At 39.2% G+C, this 18039-nt stretch overlaps 1 protein-coding gene across 2 annotated transcripts in view; it reads left to right on the top strand.

Moving 5' to 3' along the window:
- Positions 1–6811: 6811 nt before the first annotated feature.
- The window catches only part of lrch4 (leucine-rich repeats and calponin homology (CH) domain containing 4), an 83353-nt gene continuing 72125 nt past the window's right edge, over positions 6812–18039 (top strand). Inside the window, exon 1 of one of the 2 annotated variants that reach the window (XM_042511804.2) lies at positions 6812–7218. In XM_042511804.2, coding sequence (XP_042367738.2) covers positions 7047–7218 — 172 coding nt within the window. In that variant the 5' untranslated portion in view covers positions 6812–7046. The remainder of the gene's footprint in view (positions 7219–18039) is intronic. The other variant, XM_042511805.2, reaches the window with a different exon arrangement.

Below are 18039 nucleotides of genomic sequence, written 5' to 3'. Positions count from 1 at the left end.
CAAAAGACCAGTTCCCTGGGAGCGAAGTGCACAAGAAGGTGCATATAAGTTCACCAGATCGCTCAAATAAGCTGGTATCTGACCAGTGCTGTAAAGCCATCAACTCTACCTCACTATGCTATTAATCACTAATTTTAGTGATTTTATTTTTAGGTTTTAATGCAAGAAATCGCTGTTGCTTCACAATTCTACTTGAATTAACCCTTTGAAACCTGAGCAAACTGGCTTGATTTCTTTTAAAAGGATGCAATGTTCTCGATGTTTTTCCATAGTCATTTGATAATTGTTATATTGGGTAATTTTATCATCACCTTTTATTATTTTTTTATTTTTGCAATTTGCATGACTTTCCTACCAAGTTGCTGAATGCCCCCCCCCATTTTCAAAAAATAACATACCTAAATTATCTTTTTAATCTGTGTTTGAAGAAATATGAGTAGATGTCTAAACTTTATCGTACAGTAATATTTTGTTTTTTAAAAAATATTATAAGAATCGGTATTATATACATTCTTCCATGCATTTGCTATATGCAATATAAAACCCAAAATAGATTAAAAAAATATAAATATTTTCATTTTCACCTTTATAAACTCAATGTCACTTAACTTATTTTATGGTGAGGCATTAATGAGTTTTGGGTCCACATCAGAGGCTACAGTTGAACCTGTACTCAGCAGCAGTTTTAGGAGCCATGAAAGCAGAGAGCTCTCAGTCTCCTTTTCATCCTGTTTTACTGCAGTGTTAATGTGCAACAGGCTCCAGTCAGGGTGTGTGTGTCAGGACTTGATAAGACAATCTGTGTGTGAGTGAGTGTGTGTGTGTGTGTGTGTGTGTGTGTGTGTGTGTGTGTGTGTGTGCGTGCGTGCATGTGTGTGTCAGGGACAACATGCACAGCTGGTGGTGGGCTGGTCACGTCTAAATCTCATAGCATTCATTCCCAGGCGTGCTCTCCTTTCAGCAGTCACTCACTCACTCTCTCTTCTGACCTCCCTCTCCTCCTCCCTCTCCTCTCCCTCTCCCTCTCCTTTTCTCTTTCCCTCTCCTCTCCTCTCCTCTCCTCTCCTCTCCTCTCCTCTCCTCTTCCTCTCCCTCTCCTCTCCTCTCTCTCTCCTCTCCTCCTCCTCTCTCTCTCCTCCTCCTCCTCTCCTCTCTCCTCTCCTCCTCCTCTCTCTCTCCTCCTCCTCCTCTCCTCTCCTCTCCTCTGCTCTCCTCTCCTCTCCTCTCCTCCTCAGTCACTGTCACTCACCTCCCAGTCTCTTCGGCCTCCATCACTGAGCTTTTCACAGTCAGTTTCTAAAGGTTTGGAAGTGTCTGTCTGCACGTGTCCTCCTCCACCATCTCTCCATCTGTCCCTACAGTTCCTCCACTTGTAGCCTTTCTGTCTGTAGTTCACTGCGTCTCCTGGGAGGTCACACACCACAGACACTGGTTAAACATCCAACACTGCTGTCAGTCAACCAGGAGGCAAAAGTGACACATGCTGCAGAAAAATGGAATTTGAGATTTCGCGGTTGGAATTTGAACTCGAATGCCATTTCCGACTCGCGAAGTCACAGGAATTTCATGTTCATTTATAAATTTTAAACTGATTTTGTTGCTAGATTCATAATTATTTGTATTTGTTTATTTTTATACATACAGTTTGTTATTATATAGCACTGACAGTTTTTTAACCATATATTTTATGTAGATTTCTTTCACTACATGTATTTTTATTTGTATCTATTTATTTTTGTTTATGTTTAGTTACCTTTACTTTCAGATTTCTATTACATTACATTGAGTTTTGAATTATTTTTTTTTTACAATGCATTATACCGAGAAAATGTTGCTGTTGTTTTTCTTAATAAATTGATGCATTTTGTTAACATATTCATATTCACCTTCTTTTTTTCTTTGTTTGTGGGTGTTTTTGTTGGGTTTTTTAAACTAATTTTCAGGCAATTTTTAATGTACTTTTTTATGGGGTTTTTTTTGCAATTTTTGAGTCATTTCTTCTTATGCTGCTCGTTGCCTTCTTCTCATATTTTTGAAAGAAATCAATTTGCTCAGGTTTCAAAGGGTTAATGTGTCCATGCACATACTGCAGTTGTAGCTGTGGTATATGCAGCTAATAGAGGATCAGTGAATGTCTGTCTGACCCTGAAAGAGAAGTGACAGGAAACGTCTTCACAAGCCACTTTGGGGAAAAGCAGAGGATGGGAGAGGAAGAGAGGGAGAGCTCAGAGGAAGAAGGGATGCACAAAGAGCGTGAGAAACTGTGATGTCACTGCGCCGGCTGGAACTCATATAGAAACAAACACAGAAAAAAAAGACAAAAAAAAGTTTGGTGGGAAAAGACTCCAGAGACGAGATTACTGGGTCAGTGCTCTGCAAGGACCTCAAAGACATTCTGACAACATCAGCAGTGAACTCGTTTATCGCTCTAATCCAACGAAATCTGAATACCAGCCTCCGTGGGACATTCCTCTGCGCAGACTGCTCACAGTGTGAACTCTTAACATTGTTTCAGAAGCATGTGGGTCAGTGGAGAGCATGAATATTCACACTCAATTAGCAGGCTCGGCTTTATGTCACTGCTGCTTTTGTTGTCATGGTGTGTCGCTCTCAGAGACGTCCATGATGTGTGTGTCTCAGCTCCTCTCCTGACCTTTAGTCTACACATGTATGTTTGTATAAGAAAAAGATGAAACGTGATTCATCATAGAGAAAAGCTAATAGAGTGCATAATATTCCTGCCAACAAAATCTTTAACATAACTAATCTTAAAACGTCTTGGCCACACTGACAAAAATAAGTAATCTCATTCCTCAAAAACATGTTCTGAATGTTGCTGTTAAAATGTTCTTCCTTTGTTCTTGTGTAACATTGTGGTAATGTTTTATAAAAGAACATTCTATTATCTGTCACCTTTCAACATCACCAGAACATCCTCAGAATGTTGCACTTAAAACGTTACATCTTGGTTAGCATTTAACCTAAAAGGAACATTATTTGAAAAGATGAACATCCTAAATGATGATCTTTGAACATCAGATTAAAATGTTTTCTTCAAAACATTATCGCAACTTGTAGGTAATGTTAGCCAATGTTGTGGGAACGTTCCCTGCTGGCTGGGTCTTTAGTGTAGCAAGCATGTCCACCGCTGTTGGCAGTACTGTGGTGGTCCCAGCGTGGACATTAGGGGTGTGACTCTGGAAGATGAACTGTTGGCAGTAACAGCTTGCTCCTGTAGATTCCTGCTGTACAACACACTCAGTTCAAGAAGGTGCTGGCCTTCTTCCTTCCAGACCAGGGTCTAACACACCCAACACTCCTGCCAGACTTTTGGTCCCACACTCAGCATGTTTCCATGCATGGTGAAGTGGAGCTACAGCTGAAGCTTGTTTAGGCCATTAAATTGGACCACTGTTCTTGTCCCAGTATACAAGCACTGAGGGAGAATCTGTTTATTGATGGAAGTACGTCTGACTCAGCCATGTTCGGTAGAGGAATGCCCATTTCAGCGAGTTGCTATTGGACCGTCCTCCGACTGATCTATGACATCACATCCCAAACAAGTTAGTAAGCGGCAAACAGGTTGCTTGTTGAACAGTGACAACTGACAATTTTTCAGTGCTGTACATTTTGCACGTACTACAAGCTTTACTTTACGTTTGTTTCTGTTTTCTTCCCTTCCTCTTCTTCTTCTTTGTCTCTTGTTTTTCCCAGCTTTCCTCTACAAATTGAAGCTGTTTGACCTCCTGGTCAAAGCCCTGCACGGGGACTATGGAGTATGCTCAGAACACCTAGGCAAGTTCAGATCTGATTGAGTGAAAGGTAGCTCAATTTCCAACTGAATTAGCTAGGCATGTCAGTCCGACTTGACTAAAACATTTGGACTAAAACAATAATTTGACTTTTCTAACATCATGGAAGGTGATGGAATGAACTTCTGATTGAAGTCAGGACAGCTAAATCATAGTTGCCATAGTAATCGTAACCACAGCATACACAGCTTTGATTGATACATTTATTTTTCATTTATATTAACATGCATCATCAGTTAACCTGACATGAGGCCAACAACATCGACTGTAATTTAGTGGCCTTATTTTGCTCCTCCAGAGTCTTTATAGAGTCATAAGAGGGAAGAAATTCAAACAAAGGACAATCAAAACAGCAAACCAAGCAATCTCACAACACCGTCGCGAGTGGGGGAGGTGTTGTGCTTTCAATACAATGTCAGAGTAATACAGTGGGCAGAATGAGTTAACCCCTGACTGATAATGGATTTTACAAGTGCATGTAGTGAAAGTTAACCCTCACTGACACTCACACACACACACACACACACACACACACACACACACACACTAGCCCTGGTAGCAGCTGGACAACTAGTCTGATAGGACTTTGACAGATGGTCCAATGGGACGCTGGAGAGGGAGGGAGGGAGGACACAGGAGCTAAAGAGAAGGATGCATGGTGGATGGAGAGGAGGGGACAATACTAATGGATGCAAAAGTGTGTGCATATTTGTGTGTGTGTGTGTGTGTGTGTGTGTGTGTGTGTGTGTGTAGGAGGGGAGTCATCTGTTCCTGAAAGAATGGAAGAATCAGGGTTATAAACCTCACGGGAGGCGAGAGGAGACCATGCAGACCTGCTGACACTGCATTAACACTTACATAAATGTTTAGGCACTTATGTGCGTAAGTGTGTATGTGTGTGTGTGTTCAGAAGCACAGACACGCTGGACATACAGTGAATGTAGCACTCTACATTTTTATTTTGGGTGCTGTAGTTTTTATGACCACAGTGAAGAAAGGTCAACAGCAATTGAACAAACTCGATAACCTGACACCAGCTTTCATTCATGATAAATGAGACTTCAAGGGGATCACCTCATTGATTATTATGCACACAGCTTTATGATTGGTTTATATTTTAATTACGTCACATTTCTCTGTCTTGTTCTGACCGGTGCCTATTAGCATCAATAACACAGCGTTTCCCCTGACATTCACCCTACAAGACATTAATATGCAAGCAGAGGCCCCGCCCACACGGGTGTCAGTCAAAGTTACTCGCGTCATGACCACGCCCACTCAGCCTCGTTCCCTCGCGCAAGCTGCACCCTTCCGAACACCTCCCCACCCTGAGCCAGGTGGAACCAAAAACTGTTTTGGTGAACTTCCTGTTGTAACTTTCAAAATAAAACTCGAAATAAACAATGCAGTGCTTTGAGAAGAAAGTGAGGGAAAAAGTGGATTTTCATAGTTTATTTATTAAGTTAACCTTTTAGATTTTTTTTTAAGTTTTCCTTTTTTTCTGGAAAATCGACTGGGCTAGGCTACTTTAGTCTAACTAAAATGTATCACTGCAATTTGTACAAGATTACACTGATTTTTCTAGAAAGTTCAGAGGAAAATATTAGAAATGATGCACTCATACAATAATAGTAAACAAAGTTTTACCTTTTTATTTGCTAACATAATGGTTTTAATGCTCTTTTACATGCCCTCCTCAGAAATATCAATGTGGTGGTGAAATTCTGAGCTTAAAGTTAAATATGCTATATTCAGTTGTCTACATTATTCTAATGTAACAGTTAAGTATTTTATGGCTATATACAGAACTGTAGTCACAGATGCTGTGAAATAAAGTGATTTTTTGTTGTTCTTTTTGAAGTGGCATTCCAGCAAGTGTGAACAGAATGATCTCACAACACTGGCTAACATTACCCACAAGTTAGAGTTTTAATCTAATGTTAAATAACTGTTGGGGTGTTGTTTATCATTTCAAAAAAGGTTCCTTTAAGGTTAAATGCTGACTAAAATGTAACATTTTAACTGCAACATTCTGAGGATGTTTTAGTGATGCTGAGAGGAGACAGATTATAGAATGTTCTTTATTTTAAAGATTTTTTTATTTATTTTTCCCCATATTGATAGGACAGCTGCAGAATGACAGAAAATGTGGGAGAGAGAGGGGGAATGGCACACAGCAATGGACCACAGGCTTGAATCAAACTTGCGCAGCTGCAAAGGCCTCGGTACATGGGGGCGCACACTTTAGCAGGTGAGCGAAGGGCCACCCCTGGAATAGTCTATTTTATAAAACATTACTACAGTGTTACATGAGAACAAAGGAAGGACATTTTAAAAGCAACATGCAGAAGATGTTATTGAGGCCTGAGATTACATACATTTTTTAAAAATAAAAATGTAATGTAGTGTGATATGTTAACAATAAAAAAAACAAAACATTCTATTTCTATTCTAAACAATCTATTTGGGCAAAATTTCAGCTCATCTTTTGGCCCAAAATAAATTGTAAAAATTAAAGATATTATTAGCTGCCAGCAAAAAAGCTGTAACATGAAAATAGTTACAGGCTGAACCTCCATCAAAGACTGACTGAATACATGTTGTTACTGCTATTCAAGGGATGGAAAGTTTAACGTTTCTATTAAATTTATGGACTGATAAGTTAATGTGATATTGGGAAAGATGGATTGTGTATGTGACCTCAAGAGATGATCACTGAAAATTCATCATATGAACTGACTTGTATATTAATCACTGCAATTTCTTGTACAAGCACAAGGTGACCAACTATTTGTATGTTATACAATGTTAAACTGTAATTCAATGTCCTTTTGGAAAAAAACATAGAGTATTAAAAAAAATTAAAGAAAACTTGCCGCAGAAAACATTATTAAAACGTGCACGCAATTGCTCGCTGGGAAGTTTAGCTCTTTTATTTTGAAGGAAACGCATAGTGTTCCTGTAATATTGTTGTGAAATTCGCGAGCTTGATGCTGCTTCCTGAAAGACTGACAGCTCGCACCGCTCGTTTAGGAGTGGAAACGGTAGCTCCCGTTGTGTGAGAGACGCAATCACAACTCACGTCGCCAACTGATTTCCTGGGATTTAATTTTGTACTTTTGAAGAAGTTTACAGGCAGCGCGCGCAGTTTGGAGTCTGCAACAGTTCTCGGGGTATGAAAGTGCAGCGGGACGGCTGAAACAAAGTAAAAGAGGAGGTAGACCTGTCCGTTTGATGGCTGCTGGGGATGGAGCCCAGCTGCCTGCCACTGTAGCGGCCAGCAGAAGCGTGGAGAAGGCGCTCGAGGACGCTGCCGCGAGCGGGGCTCTCAACTTGTCCAACCGAAAACTGAAGGAGTTTCCCCGCAGCGCCAGGAACTACGACCTGTCCGACATTACACATGCAGGTCAGTTTGCTTTTCTTTCTTTCTTTTTTTCTTTACTGCTTTTATCAGCTTACAGAGCAGCACGAACGAGCTAGCTGTTAATGTGAGAACCGCCTTTTGTTTTATCGCCACCTGCTTCTTTCTTCTAACGGGGAGGAAGGCACATCCTTCCTCTACCGAGACAGTTTCACAAGACTCTCTCAACCAACTCCGCACTTTAATTTGGCTTCATGACTGACACAGCTGTATACGTCGGACATTAAAAAATAAGACTTCTTTCAAATCTTCGGGACCCCCCTCTTAATTCGACTTACTAAACTGTAACATTAAATCACTAACATTAAAAACAAACAAAAACACTGGCTCACCAAAGTGCAGTGTGAGCTCAGTGTTGGCGTTAGCATGCAATGTGCACCAGAATCGTGCATTTCATTTAAGACAAAAGACCCTGTTTGTATCACCTTCTGTCTTTTGGTTAATTCACACCACAAGTGTCAGCTTTTAACAGAAGCTTTTTGACGCGTTTTCTTGTGGACCTCAAAGGAAGAAAGGAAAAAAAAATATGTCACTAATGCAAATGCAAGTTCCTCTTCCTCATCATGTCCTTTTATGAGCATCTGAAACATTTGCCAGTTTCTTTTTGTGTTGAGTCGTTTTACTTAAAGGTCCCATATTGCAAAGACTACATTTTCCATGTCTTATTTTATATAAAGCAGAAGTTGTTTCTGTATTAACACTGTGAAAGTATCAAAACACTTAATCTGCAGAGAAATGCATGCAGCCATCATTCAGAAACTGTGCTTTTAAACAAGTCATCAGAATTTCTGTGAATCTGTGATGTCACGACTATAGGCTTCCATAGAAAACCCCAGTAATGAGTCCTAAAATCCGTAAATCCGTTCCCTCATTTCAAAGTCAGTGTGTTTTATTAAATGGGATTTTGGTTAGAAGCCTTAAATAAAGTATGTGGTTAACACTAGCTAAAGAGACTTTTATGTTTTGTTCTATGAAATAAAATATGTCATAGAGGGAGTTGCTATAAAGTGGCTTAATGAAACTACAGAACGTTATCATGCTGAACTGTGCCGAACTGCACTGCACATGGCTTTACAGCCTTGTAGCTATAAAGCCATGTGCAGTGCGGCGATAGGATCGTGGTGTAGTTTGTTTTAGCCTAGCATTTGCTTTTTACTTCTGGTGATTGCATATTGGCCTCAAAAATCCTGGAAGTGGTGTTCACTTGTGGTTATTATCTTGTTGGACAAAACCTGTAAGCATCATAAATGTTTGTTCGCCACAGAGCTTTTTTTTATTGCAGTGATCCAAAATCCAATGGAAAAATCCTGTAGGCTTTTTGGCTAGGGAACCAGGGCAATGTTAGCTTCCAATCTGGCCTACAGAAAAACATCATCACAAGGGCACTCTATATAGACCAAACAAACTTTAAAAGTTCAATTTCCTTGACTGAATTATAGTGATTATGTACAACAACTTCTGGGCAGAAAATCCTCATGTCACATACATAAAATCAAACGGCGCTGAGCAATACCTACCTCATTTAGCTTGTTTTTAGCCACCTAAAAAGTCCCGCTAAAAAAAAAAAAACTAGATAAATACGGGTTTTAGGTATATGTTACATTTGGAATACTTTCACTGCTTTACCTTGCCTTAAGACAAGGTGCTTTGGCCTCATTCACAGCAGCATATTGCTTAGCCTCTGTGCTGGTGTTGTGTCCAAACGTATTCCTTCATTGAATAGAGTTTACTACATGTTAATGCAAGGGCCCTCCTTTGAGGTTAGGATTAGGGACTCTTTATCATAACCAGGAACTGTAAAGACAGAAAGACAAAGTTTCCGATTGTCCTTTAAGGAATCATTTTTTAGGGAGGATTTACATTTTGCTTAAGAAATTAGATGTTGATAGTAATAACTAATGACTGTGCTGTTTGCTAGTTCCATTGGCTCCAATACAACCTACATTTGATGTGAGTGCAAAAAAAAGTTATTTATGGTGAAGGGGAGGTGACTGATTGGGAAAATCATTTATAGCTTAGGCGAGGATCAAGGTGAAAAAGCAAAGTCACACTCCAGTCACCCCCTCCTCTGATAAATAAAGTACAGTCCCTTAGACTGTGTGGGTCAAGTTTATGTAGGGGTAACACATATTGACGGTGAAACAGCCTTCAATACAACCATGGTAGATGTGGTTTATCAAAAATGTCGGTAAAGCAACACAGTTTTTAAAATAAGCACAGAAGAAACATTAGACAGGTCACACCACCATGTTTAACCCTTAGGGACTGTTTGCCGCATTTTACACACTTTTCATTCTTCATATTTTTAAAATAATTTTGGCTGTTTGTGCATATGGACTAAATATCGGCAAGAATGTATTTTTATTTAATCTTGGAATTTCCAGCTCAGCTCCTACAATAAGTCTAAAATACACTGTGGAAACTAAATTGTAACATTAAGACTGTTAAGGAAAAAAAAATGCTCCATTGAAACCCATTAAAACTGCAATTTTTGGCCCCACAGCCATCAAAGCATAAAAGCATGTATTGTATTATTTCTGGGTGTCATTCTGGGCTTTGCCTTGGAATTGTGTTTTCCACCTGATGATGTATTTTTTAACCATATTTGGTATATGGAGAAAATACATGCTGTTTACACTAGGTACACTGTCACAATCAATGTTGCTGCTAATCATTGACATATACCAGGCTGTCATCACGGAAACAGTCTACTTTGCATGTAATTTATTGAAAAGATTTCTTCTTTTGCGTTTTTTTTTCATCTAAAAACATAGTGGCAACATGACATAAACCTGGCATTTAAAGGGTTAAAATTCTGAAAATTAATCAATATTTGATACAAATGATTACTACTGATGTTGGCTAAAACTAAACTCAATGAAAATAGAAAATAATATTAATGTATGATATTTTTCAAAACTTGATTTTGAAAAGCGCATTTTGTGTGGAGAGCAATATTAGTGCTTAATATTTAAAACATTAAAGATATTGTTGAAAATGACATCAGAAATGAAAAAGTTTGCTTATTACACATGTATCCACAATACAATTCAGTCTTCTATTGTGAAATAACTATTGTTAGCACATCACATTTATTCAGTCTATTTTGGTGCATACAGGAAGACAATAAGAGAAAAATAATTTGTTTTTTGAACATTAAAGCATGTAAACGCTTTTGAGAAAACCTAAAATACAAGTGTCAACCTGAACATGAGCAGAATATGGGACCTTTAACGTTAGAGCTTCATTTACCAGCTTCTTATTGTTCAGAATTTTATCATTTTGGCTGTGCTTTTGGTAACTTTTAGTACCGTCTGTGGTGAGTGATAAGCTCATAGTGTAACAACATGAAAACCTTCCAGTCAGCAGCCTCCTGGACTCTGAATCTGTGTCACTTCATTCAGTTGAGTTAAATTGTGCCTGACGTGAAGGCTATTGATAACAGCAACAGAGAGTAAAACTGAGCAGAGAGGAAGGTGCGGGTGACACCGTGGATTACAGGGAACTACCTCGGCCTCGTCGTGTTGAAAAGAGGATTACCCCATCCAGGTTGCTGAAATCAATCTGGCTACACAGGGATTTGAAGCAGCACCCCCTGTTCTCCGCCACTGCTTTCTGTGCTTTGGTAATTATGACCATCTGCTCATAACAACTCAGGTCTGGGCCCTGTGGGATGAAAAGGCCTTGAACACACACAAACACACACACACACAGGCACCTGCCGCTGGAGCAACCCAACCCTAATGACTGTGGCAGTGATGAATGTATCCCATAACTACGGTGATGCCACTTGATTAGGATGTGTTTATCCAAGCACAGGTTCTTGGATAAACTAATAATCCAGCTCAGCCAGTCAGTAACATATACGACTGTAGTTCTCAGGGTTAGCTTTACAGGGCCGCTCAGTATACATGGAAGGTTTACTGTAAACAAACTGTTTGATAATGTCTGCCATGGCTCTTGAGAAAATAACTCTGATGATATTTTTGGGATTGAATTATGCTTCCACACTTGGGCTTATACTGCAGGGATGTAATGAATGATGCTATTGACTAGGGGTCGTCCGATATTGGTTTTTCGGGCCGATACCGACTATTACAAATTATTTAGAACATTAACTGATATCTGGAGCCAGTTTGCATTTACAATAAAAATGAAAACATTTCTGTCAATGTTTAGAATTTGAAATATATAACAAACTCCAACAAAACATTTGTTTAAAGACCTTTCGCAAATGTTTTTTCGAAACTGAAACGTTAGACATCATATACACTAAGTCCCCAGCACAAGTCAAGTGAAAATTTAAATTAAAGAAATTTATTAATAAAAATCGCTCCCTGAGGTTTTAAAAAGTAAAAGGTCCTCCCACACCGACACATTATTTGCACTTTATAATGAATTTTATCTGTGATCATTAAAATAAATTACTGATACAGATAATGTGCAAATACCAAATATTGGCCCTGATAATTGGCCGGGCTGATAATCTGTCGACCCCTACTATTGACATGCAGGATCCAGTGTGGGGACCTTTGGGTCCCAAGACTTTGCTGCGGAGTGAGCGCTCTTGACTTTCAGGCTACTCTTTGCAGCTGCAGACATGCAGAAGCACAGAGGGAAACACTGTTTTCTGCTCAGAAGTAGTGAATTTACAGCTCACAGCATCTTAATATGACACATCTCTGGCTGTTGTTTGACACAGTGTTGGCAAATATGTTGCTGCATTTGCAATCTGTTGTGAGGGCTGTTAGCTTTTTGCTACATCACATGAATGCCACGTCACATTAAATGTTCTGCTAAGCCCTGATTAAACTTAAAAACCTTAAATGAAAAAAACAAAATGAATTGTCCATATTCATATTTAACAGCCTAATCTGATTTGACTCGCATAATTATGAGTTGGGTGCAGCTCAAGTTTGTTGGAAGGATGTCGGAGATGTGCCGTTAGCCCGGCACCTGCTAATGTGTGTTACTGGGAGCAAATTGACCACTAAGGTCTTTTTCTCTTTAAGTCAAATTTCCCCAATTATTTAAGCAGGTAAAAACACTGAATAAAGCAGTTTCATGTATAAAAAACATTCTTTTTCTGACACTTGTGGCTGAGGGGCTGCTAGCTATGGTGTCCAATGTGTAGATGTGAAAAAGCGAATGTCCCTATCTAAAGTCAGTGTTTGGTTTGTCCATTCTGGGCTACTGTAGAAACATAACGGTGAAATATGGCGATTTGCATAGAAGAGGACGTGCTCCTTATGTAGACATAAATGGATCATTCTAAGGTAACAAAAACACAACAACTTTTATTTACCAAATAAAAGCCTCCCTGATGTAGTATTCATGACCTTGTAAATGGAAATTTTCTTCGAGCTCCAAGTTCCTAACTTTGTGTGCATGACTTCCCATGTTGTAAATGAGTTCACGAGTTCCATTTGAATGCAGCATAAATCTCGACTTTTGGAGTAGGTTTTAAGCAAATGATGTTAATATTTTTTTAAACCAGAGAACGTTTGGCATTTTTGTTGAATTTTTTAAACTATAAAAAGAATGATATAATAACGTTAAGTAAGAACATCTGCCATAGAAAGGTCTATCAGTTAAATGTTGGCACAGACATTTGATTTTTAGATGGAGAGTTGAATTTTTGATGTTTATCAAAGACAGGAAAGTGAGAAATTCCATAGGGATATGAAGAAATGTTGATTTTTTTTTTCCAAATGGGCTGTGCTGATAATTTCAGCCAGCCTTGACTTAACTTTTTTATTTGAAAAAGGCAGCTGCTGATGTCACCGTCATTCACACTGGCTCCTGGTGACTCATTTGTTATTCATTTAGTTGGAATTGTAGGGTTGTGCTCCTCTATATGCCAAATTGTAGACATTTAGTCTTGAATACATGTTTTTGCAGCACCTAGGCTGTCTTTGTGGTAATGTCTAGTGTGTGAGTAATGAGATGCTCTGAGTTTCACCCAGATACCTGATAATTACACACAGACATTCTATCAGCAAACCTGGCTGAGGGTCCTGTGTGTGTGTGTGTGTGTGTGTGTGTGTGTGTGTGTCTGTCTGTCTGTGTGTGCGTGTGTGTGTGTGTGTGTGATGAGTCCTAGCTGATTCACCAAACTGTTATAATGGTTGTCAGGTAAGGTCTCCCAGATCTTAAGGGATTCTCCTGTAACGTGAATGAGGGATGATATTTAAGTGAAATCTGAAGCACCTTGTAAGCTCCTTGGAAGCATATACTAACTTTTCTTACAAGATATAGCGATAAAATTTTTGCAGAACTGTATAACTGTACAGTTTGATAACAGATAATGAAAGGAACAGTTCCTTGTTGGTGTTAATGTGATTTGTTCTCCTGCTTGCACACAGCTCAGCAGTGACTATTAGTCACGGAGCGGTCAAGAGCATGATGGAAACCGAGAGCATTAGATCAGGCCCTTACCTAATAAGCTTTTGCTATTTAACCTATAATAACAAACAGGATCACGATGTTGAAATGAAGACGAGAACTTTAGTATTTACAGTCTTGAAACAAAGCATGTGTGGTCTGTGGTTGATGATCATGGGGTCCTCCTAGCAGCCAGGCTTAAGCTTCACATACATTTTTTTGTTTGATGGTTTGCTTCTACATTGGTTCAGTCTGTAGTGAGGCTAAATCTGAGAAAGACTTAACCATCTTAATATGTAATGTGTCCACATGTAAAGTTCAGAAACTCCTGCCTCTGAAATTGCGACTGAAAACAGCACTCAAAACTATTCTGTCTGCGTGAATGCATTTCGTTCGACCATGTCCTGTTGTTTAATGCTTTGACAATGACAATAAACTTAACTAAACAATATACGTTTACATCATGAGAACAGCCCTACTAAAAAGGGAAAAGTCTTTCCTTTTTTGTTTGAAAAAAATAATAAATGCGCGTACATTTGTATACATGGATCTGCAAAAACAACCGAAAACGCTGTAGTATGCACGCCAGGCCAGTAGTTAGCGGTGTAACTTTGTAATGACACACCATAGACGAAGATCACATGCCTGCCCATAAAGGCGTTCTTCTACAGAGTGATGAGTATGAACAAATGCTGAGACAATGGCGAATGCACACATGAAAACAGACAGTGTTAATAAACTCAGAAGAGTCAGCAGCACAAACATAGCTTAGTATGCCGCCATTGTTGGCCTGCCAAAAGTGGGCACGTTATAGAAGTGAGACTCTTACAGTGTAATGCCGACAAGATAGTAGTATCCGTTGGGGAAAGAGAGATGAAGCACATCTTCATGCGAAGTCAGTTGCTTAAGCAGTCCACTGTGAAATGCCTTGCACATAATCTGTTCAGATGTTCCCACACATTTATTTGTTTGTGGTGGCCCATCATGATAAAAACATCTGCCGCCATGTATTGACTTTTGTATTTTTAGTGCTGCGCTGCTAATTAGGTGCTCCTTTTTAAATATGCTTGGCTATTCATGCGCACCACACTCTCGGGGCGCAGAGTGTAGTCTGGGCACAGATGGAGCAGCAGAGTGCCAGGTTTTGTGCAGGAGAGAGACTTAAAACACTAAGCTGAAAGCTGTGTGGAGCTGTACAATTGCCCTTTAATCCATTTTACTGTTACTTTAGAAATGGACAGTAAACCAAATGTACTTGGCGAACAAATGATATTCATTTTGAAATTAGAAAACTACAATTGGGAAACAGTTTCCCAACTACCATTGACAAATAAAATACAAAAAGGAGGATAATGAGTTGTTTTCTGTTTTTTTGTTTTAATGACAAAAACTGGAAAATTTGACTCAACTTGTTGCCTGATTTTTTTTGATGTGTTTATAAGCGGAAATCGGGTATTAAATTACGTGTGTGGAAATCTTCTGTCTCAATTTTGCGGTGATTTTTTTGTTGTGAGCCAGAAGTTGTTGTAGTAGTGTACACCTTGCCACAGCTGAAGCTGAACTGAGAGTAGAGAGAACAGTCAATGTCAGCTAACCAACCAATCAGCCCAAAGTCCACTCTAGATGTCCACTGTTTTGAACTGGTCATACATGCATACTGTAAAAAATTAGGAGAAACAGATCACAAATGTTTTTTTTCCCTACATTTAACATTATATGTAGACGGATACTGGATTGCTGTTTTCTGTCAGGCACATTTCCATATGTAGGTTTCAACAAGGCATGGGCACATGTAAAGCCGCAACTCATTCTCATCCAGAGGGAGTTGTAACAGCAGGATGTTAGTGAAGCTGTGCTGTTCCAGAAAGACATGAATCTGTTGGTTGAACTGGGATGAAACTGGACTGCTGAGGCCAAGCAGTGTTTATGATAACCCCCCCCCCCCTCGTCTTCTCCACTGAAGCAGCTTCCCTCAGGAAGGTCAAAGGTTCACACACACACACACACACACACACACACACACACACGCACACACACAAAGAAGGAGACTTGGCTTGCCTCCCCCAGAGTGTTTCCTGGTAGCTCCGAGCGGTTTATGGGAACAAAGCGTAGCCATTGTATGTTGTGTGCACCTTGTGGACCCACAAGTGAATATCTGCAGCCTACGCCTGGGCAAAGGCTTTGATAACTGGCTTTATTGAATGTGAGTTATGAAAAGAAGATATTTGTGTTACTGGATTGAAGCTGTCAAATAAGCACATTTTGGTGGGAAACACTGCGTCTCTAAATTTGAGCACTATCATGCAAAATGTTTTTTAAAAAACTGTATAACTATAACTATGGGATAATGTCAGTTTTGTTTTATCCAGTGGCGCACATAAGTGTGCAAAGTGGCATCTAACATTAGGGTTGCACCTGACTAAGAATTATTAATTTTATTTTATTTTATTGTGTTTTATTTAAATTTTTGTCAGTCGAATTCGAATTTGTTAGGAGAATATGAATATTCAGCAATGTTTTTTTGTTTTCCATACAGAGTTTCGGGTTTTTCCGGCTCCTTGGGACGCTCAGTGTGACAGCAGTATAAACTAAACAAGCTAACAGTGCTTATTGTGTGCAACCATTTTTTTTAGCCAAAACTAGATATCAACAGAAACCAGAGACAGTATTGTTTGAACTTGCTTTGACCAGTGAATTCACCTCTTCCTCACGTTAAAGTGTGATCTCCCTCTCCCTCTGTGCTGCTGCCTGCATGTCCGCAGCTGCAAAGAGTAGTGTAAAAATCAAGAATGCTCACTTAGCAGCAAAATCTTGGGCCCAAAACGTCCCCAGAAGTACACTTCACAAAAAAAAAATTACTGCTCAACTCTCAGTTGGATGAGTTTCTTCGCCTGATGATTCGAGTCTCTGACTTTCCAGGGGCAGCCCTATCTAATATATGCATTCAAACAGAAGTAAGCTAGTGTACTATGATTTTTTTTGTTGTTGATTACATCCTTAGAAAGATTACAATAGAGATGAATCAAAACATCATACAAAAAATTCAGTAGCTTGATAAAAGTCTTATTTGTTTCATGACGATTGTATTGTATTATTGTTGTATTGTGTGCAGAATTCTTGTATGACAATCTGTAAAAAGCTTAGAGATAAAAAAAAGACACATTCTCTGCTCAAGAGCATTACTGAGTTGGAGGTGTATCGTTTGGGAGAGTCTCATCATACCAAAATGTTTACAATCAGGATACCACATTAGATTTGTACATTGACATAAGGCGGCAACTAGCTGATTATTCCGCAGATCAATTTTTCAGTTGACAATTTAACATACCCATAACAGTTTCTGTCGAGTCCTAAGTGATGTCATTGAAGGTCTTTTTTCATCAGCAGTCCAAAACCCCCAAATATGTTAAGAGTAGGAAAGATAACAATGTTTACATTTAAGAAGCTTAAGCAAAGGTATTTTGGGGGCTCTTTCACTCAAAAATTGATTATTGAAATACTTGCCGAGTAATTTTCTATCATTTCACTGTTTGTTTAATTGACCAATTGTTGCAGCTTAATAATGACAAAATAACTAGATGCTCGTGAATGATGCTAGAAATGATGAAGGTTCTGATATTTACAAGCTTTCACATCATTGTATACCTTAAGGCAGCTGTATGATTGTGAGGGCTTTACAGTGCATGAATGTTATAACTGTATTATGACTGTCCCCTGAAAGTTGGAGAATGGAATCATCAAGCGGGGTCCCCTTAGTTGACTGATATTGCTTAAAGTCGAGCAGTGGCTTTTTTTTATCCAGTCAGTGTGTTGTGCAGTGTGCTACTAGGGATATTTTGGTCTCCAGATTTTGCTACGGAATGAGCGCTCTTGACTTTGATGCTACTGTTTGGAGTAGCGGACATGCAGGCAGCGGCACAGAAGAGGAGATTGAAGAGACCTTCTGCTTAGAAGAGGTGAATTTACAGGTCACAGCAAGTTAATAGGATAAAGTCTCTGGCTTTTTTTATATCTACTGTTTGAGGGGAATGCTGCTGTCACACTGAATGTCCCGCAGAGCCCGATCACTTATAACTTTCTACTGAAACCAAAAAGAATTGTCAAATATTTGTATTGAACGGCCAAATCTGATTTGACTGATATATTTCTGAGTCAGGTACAGACCTACTCTGTATCCATTCATTTTGGGTTCAGTTGAACGACAGACTTTAGGTGCTACGGTATGGGGCATTTTTGTTTGGCTTGTTTCCAGGCACGTTTGTAATACTAAACATCAAGTCTGATGCACCAGAGCTTTCGCCGTAATCCCCAGTCTCTGGGTCATAATCACAACTTGGATGTTGACGTGTAGATTACTGTAGATTTTATACGTCCTGAAGGAACAAAAGCCCTGTTTGTAGGCAGCTTGTAGGGATCTCATGT

The sequence above is a fragment of the Plectropomus leopardus genome, chromosome 23 (assembly GCF_026936395.1).
Source record: "Plectropomus leopardus strain MGB_pleo_1.0 chromosome 23, ASM2693639v1, whole genome shotgun sequence".
Taxonomy (NCBI): Eukaryota; Metazoa; Chordata; class Actinopteri; order Perciformes; family Serranidae; genus Plectropomus; species Plectropomus leopardus.
This window is presented reverse-complemented; position numbering and strand designations above follow the sequence as displayed.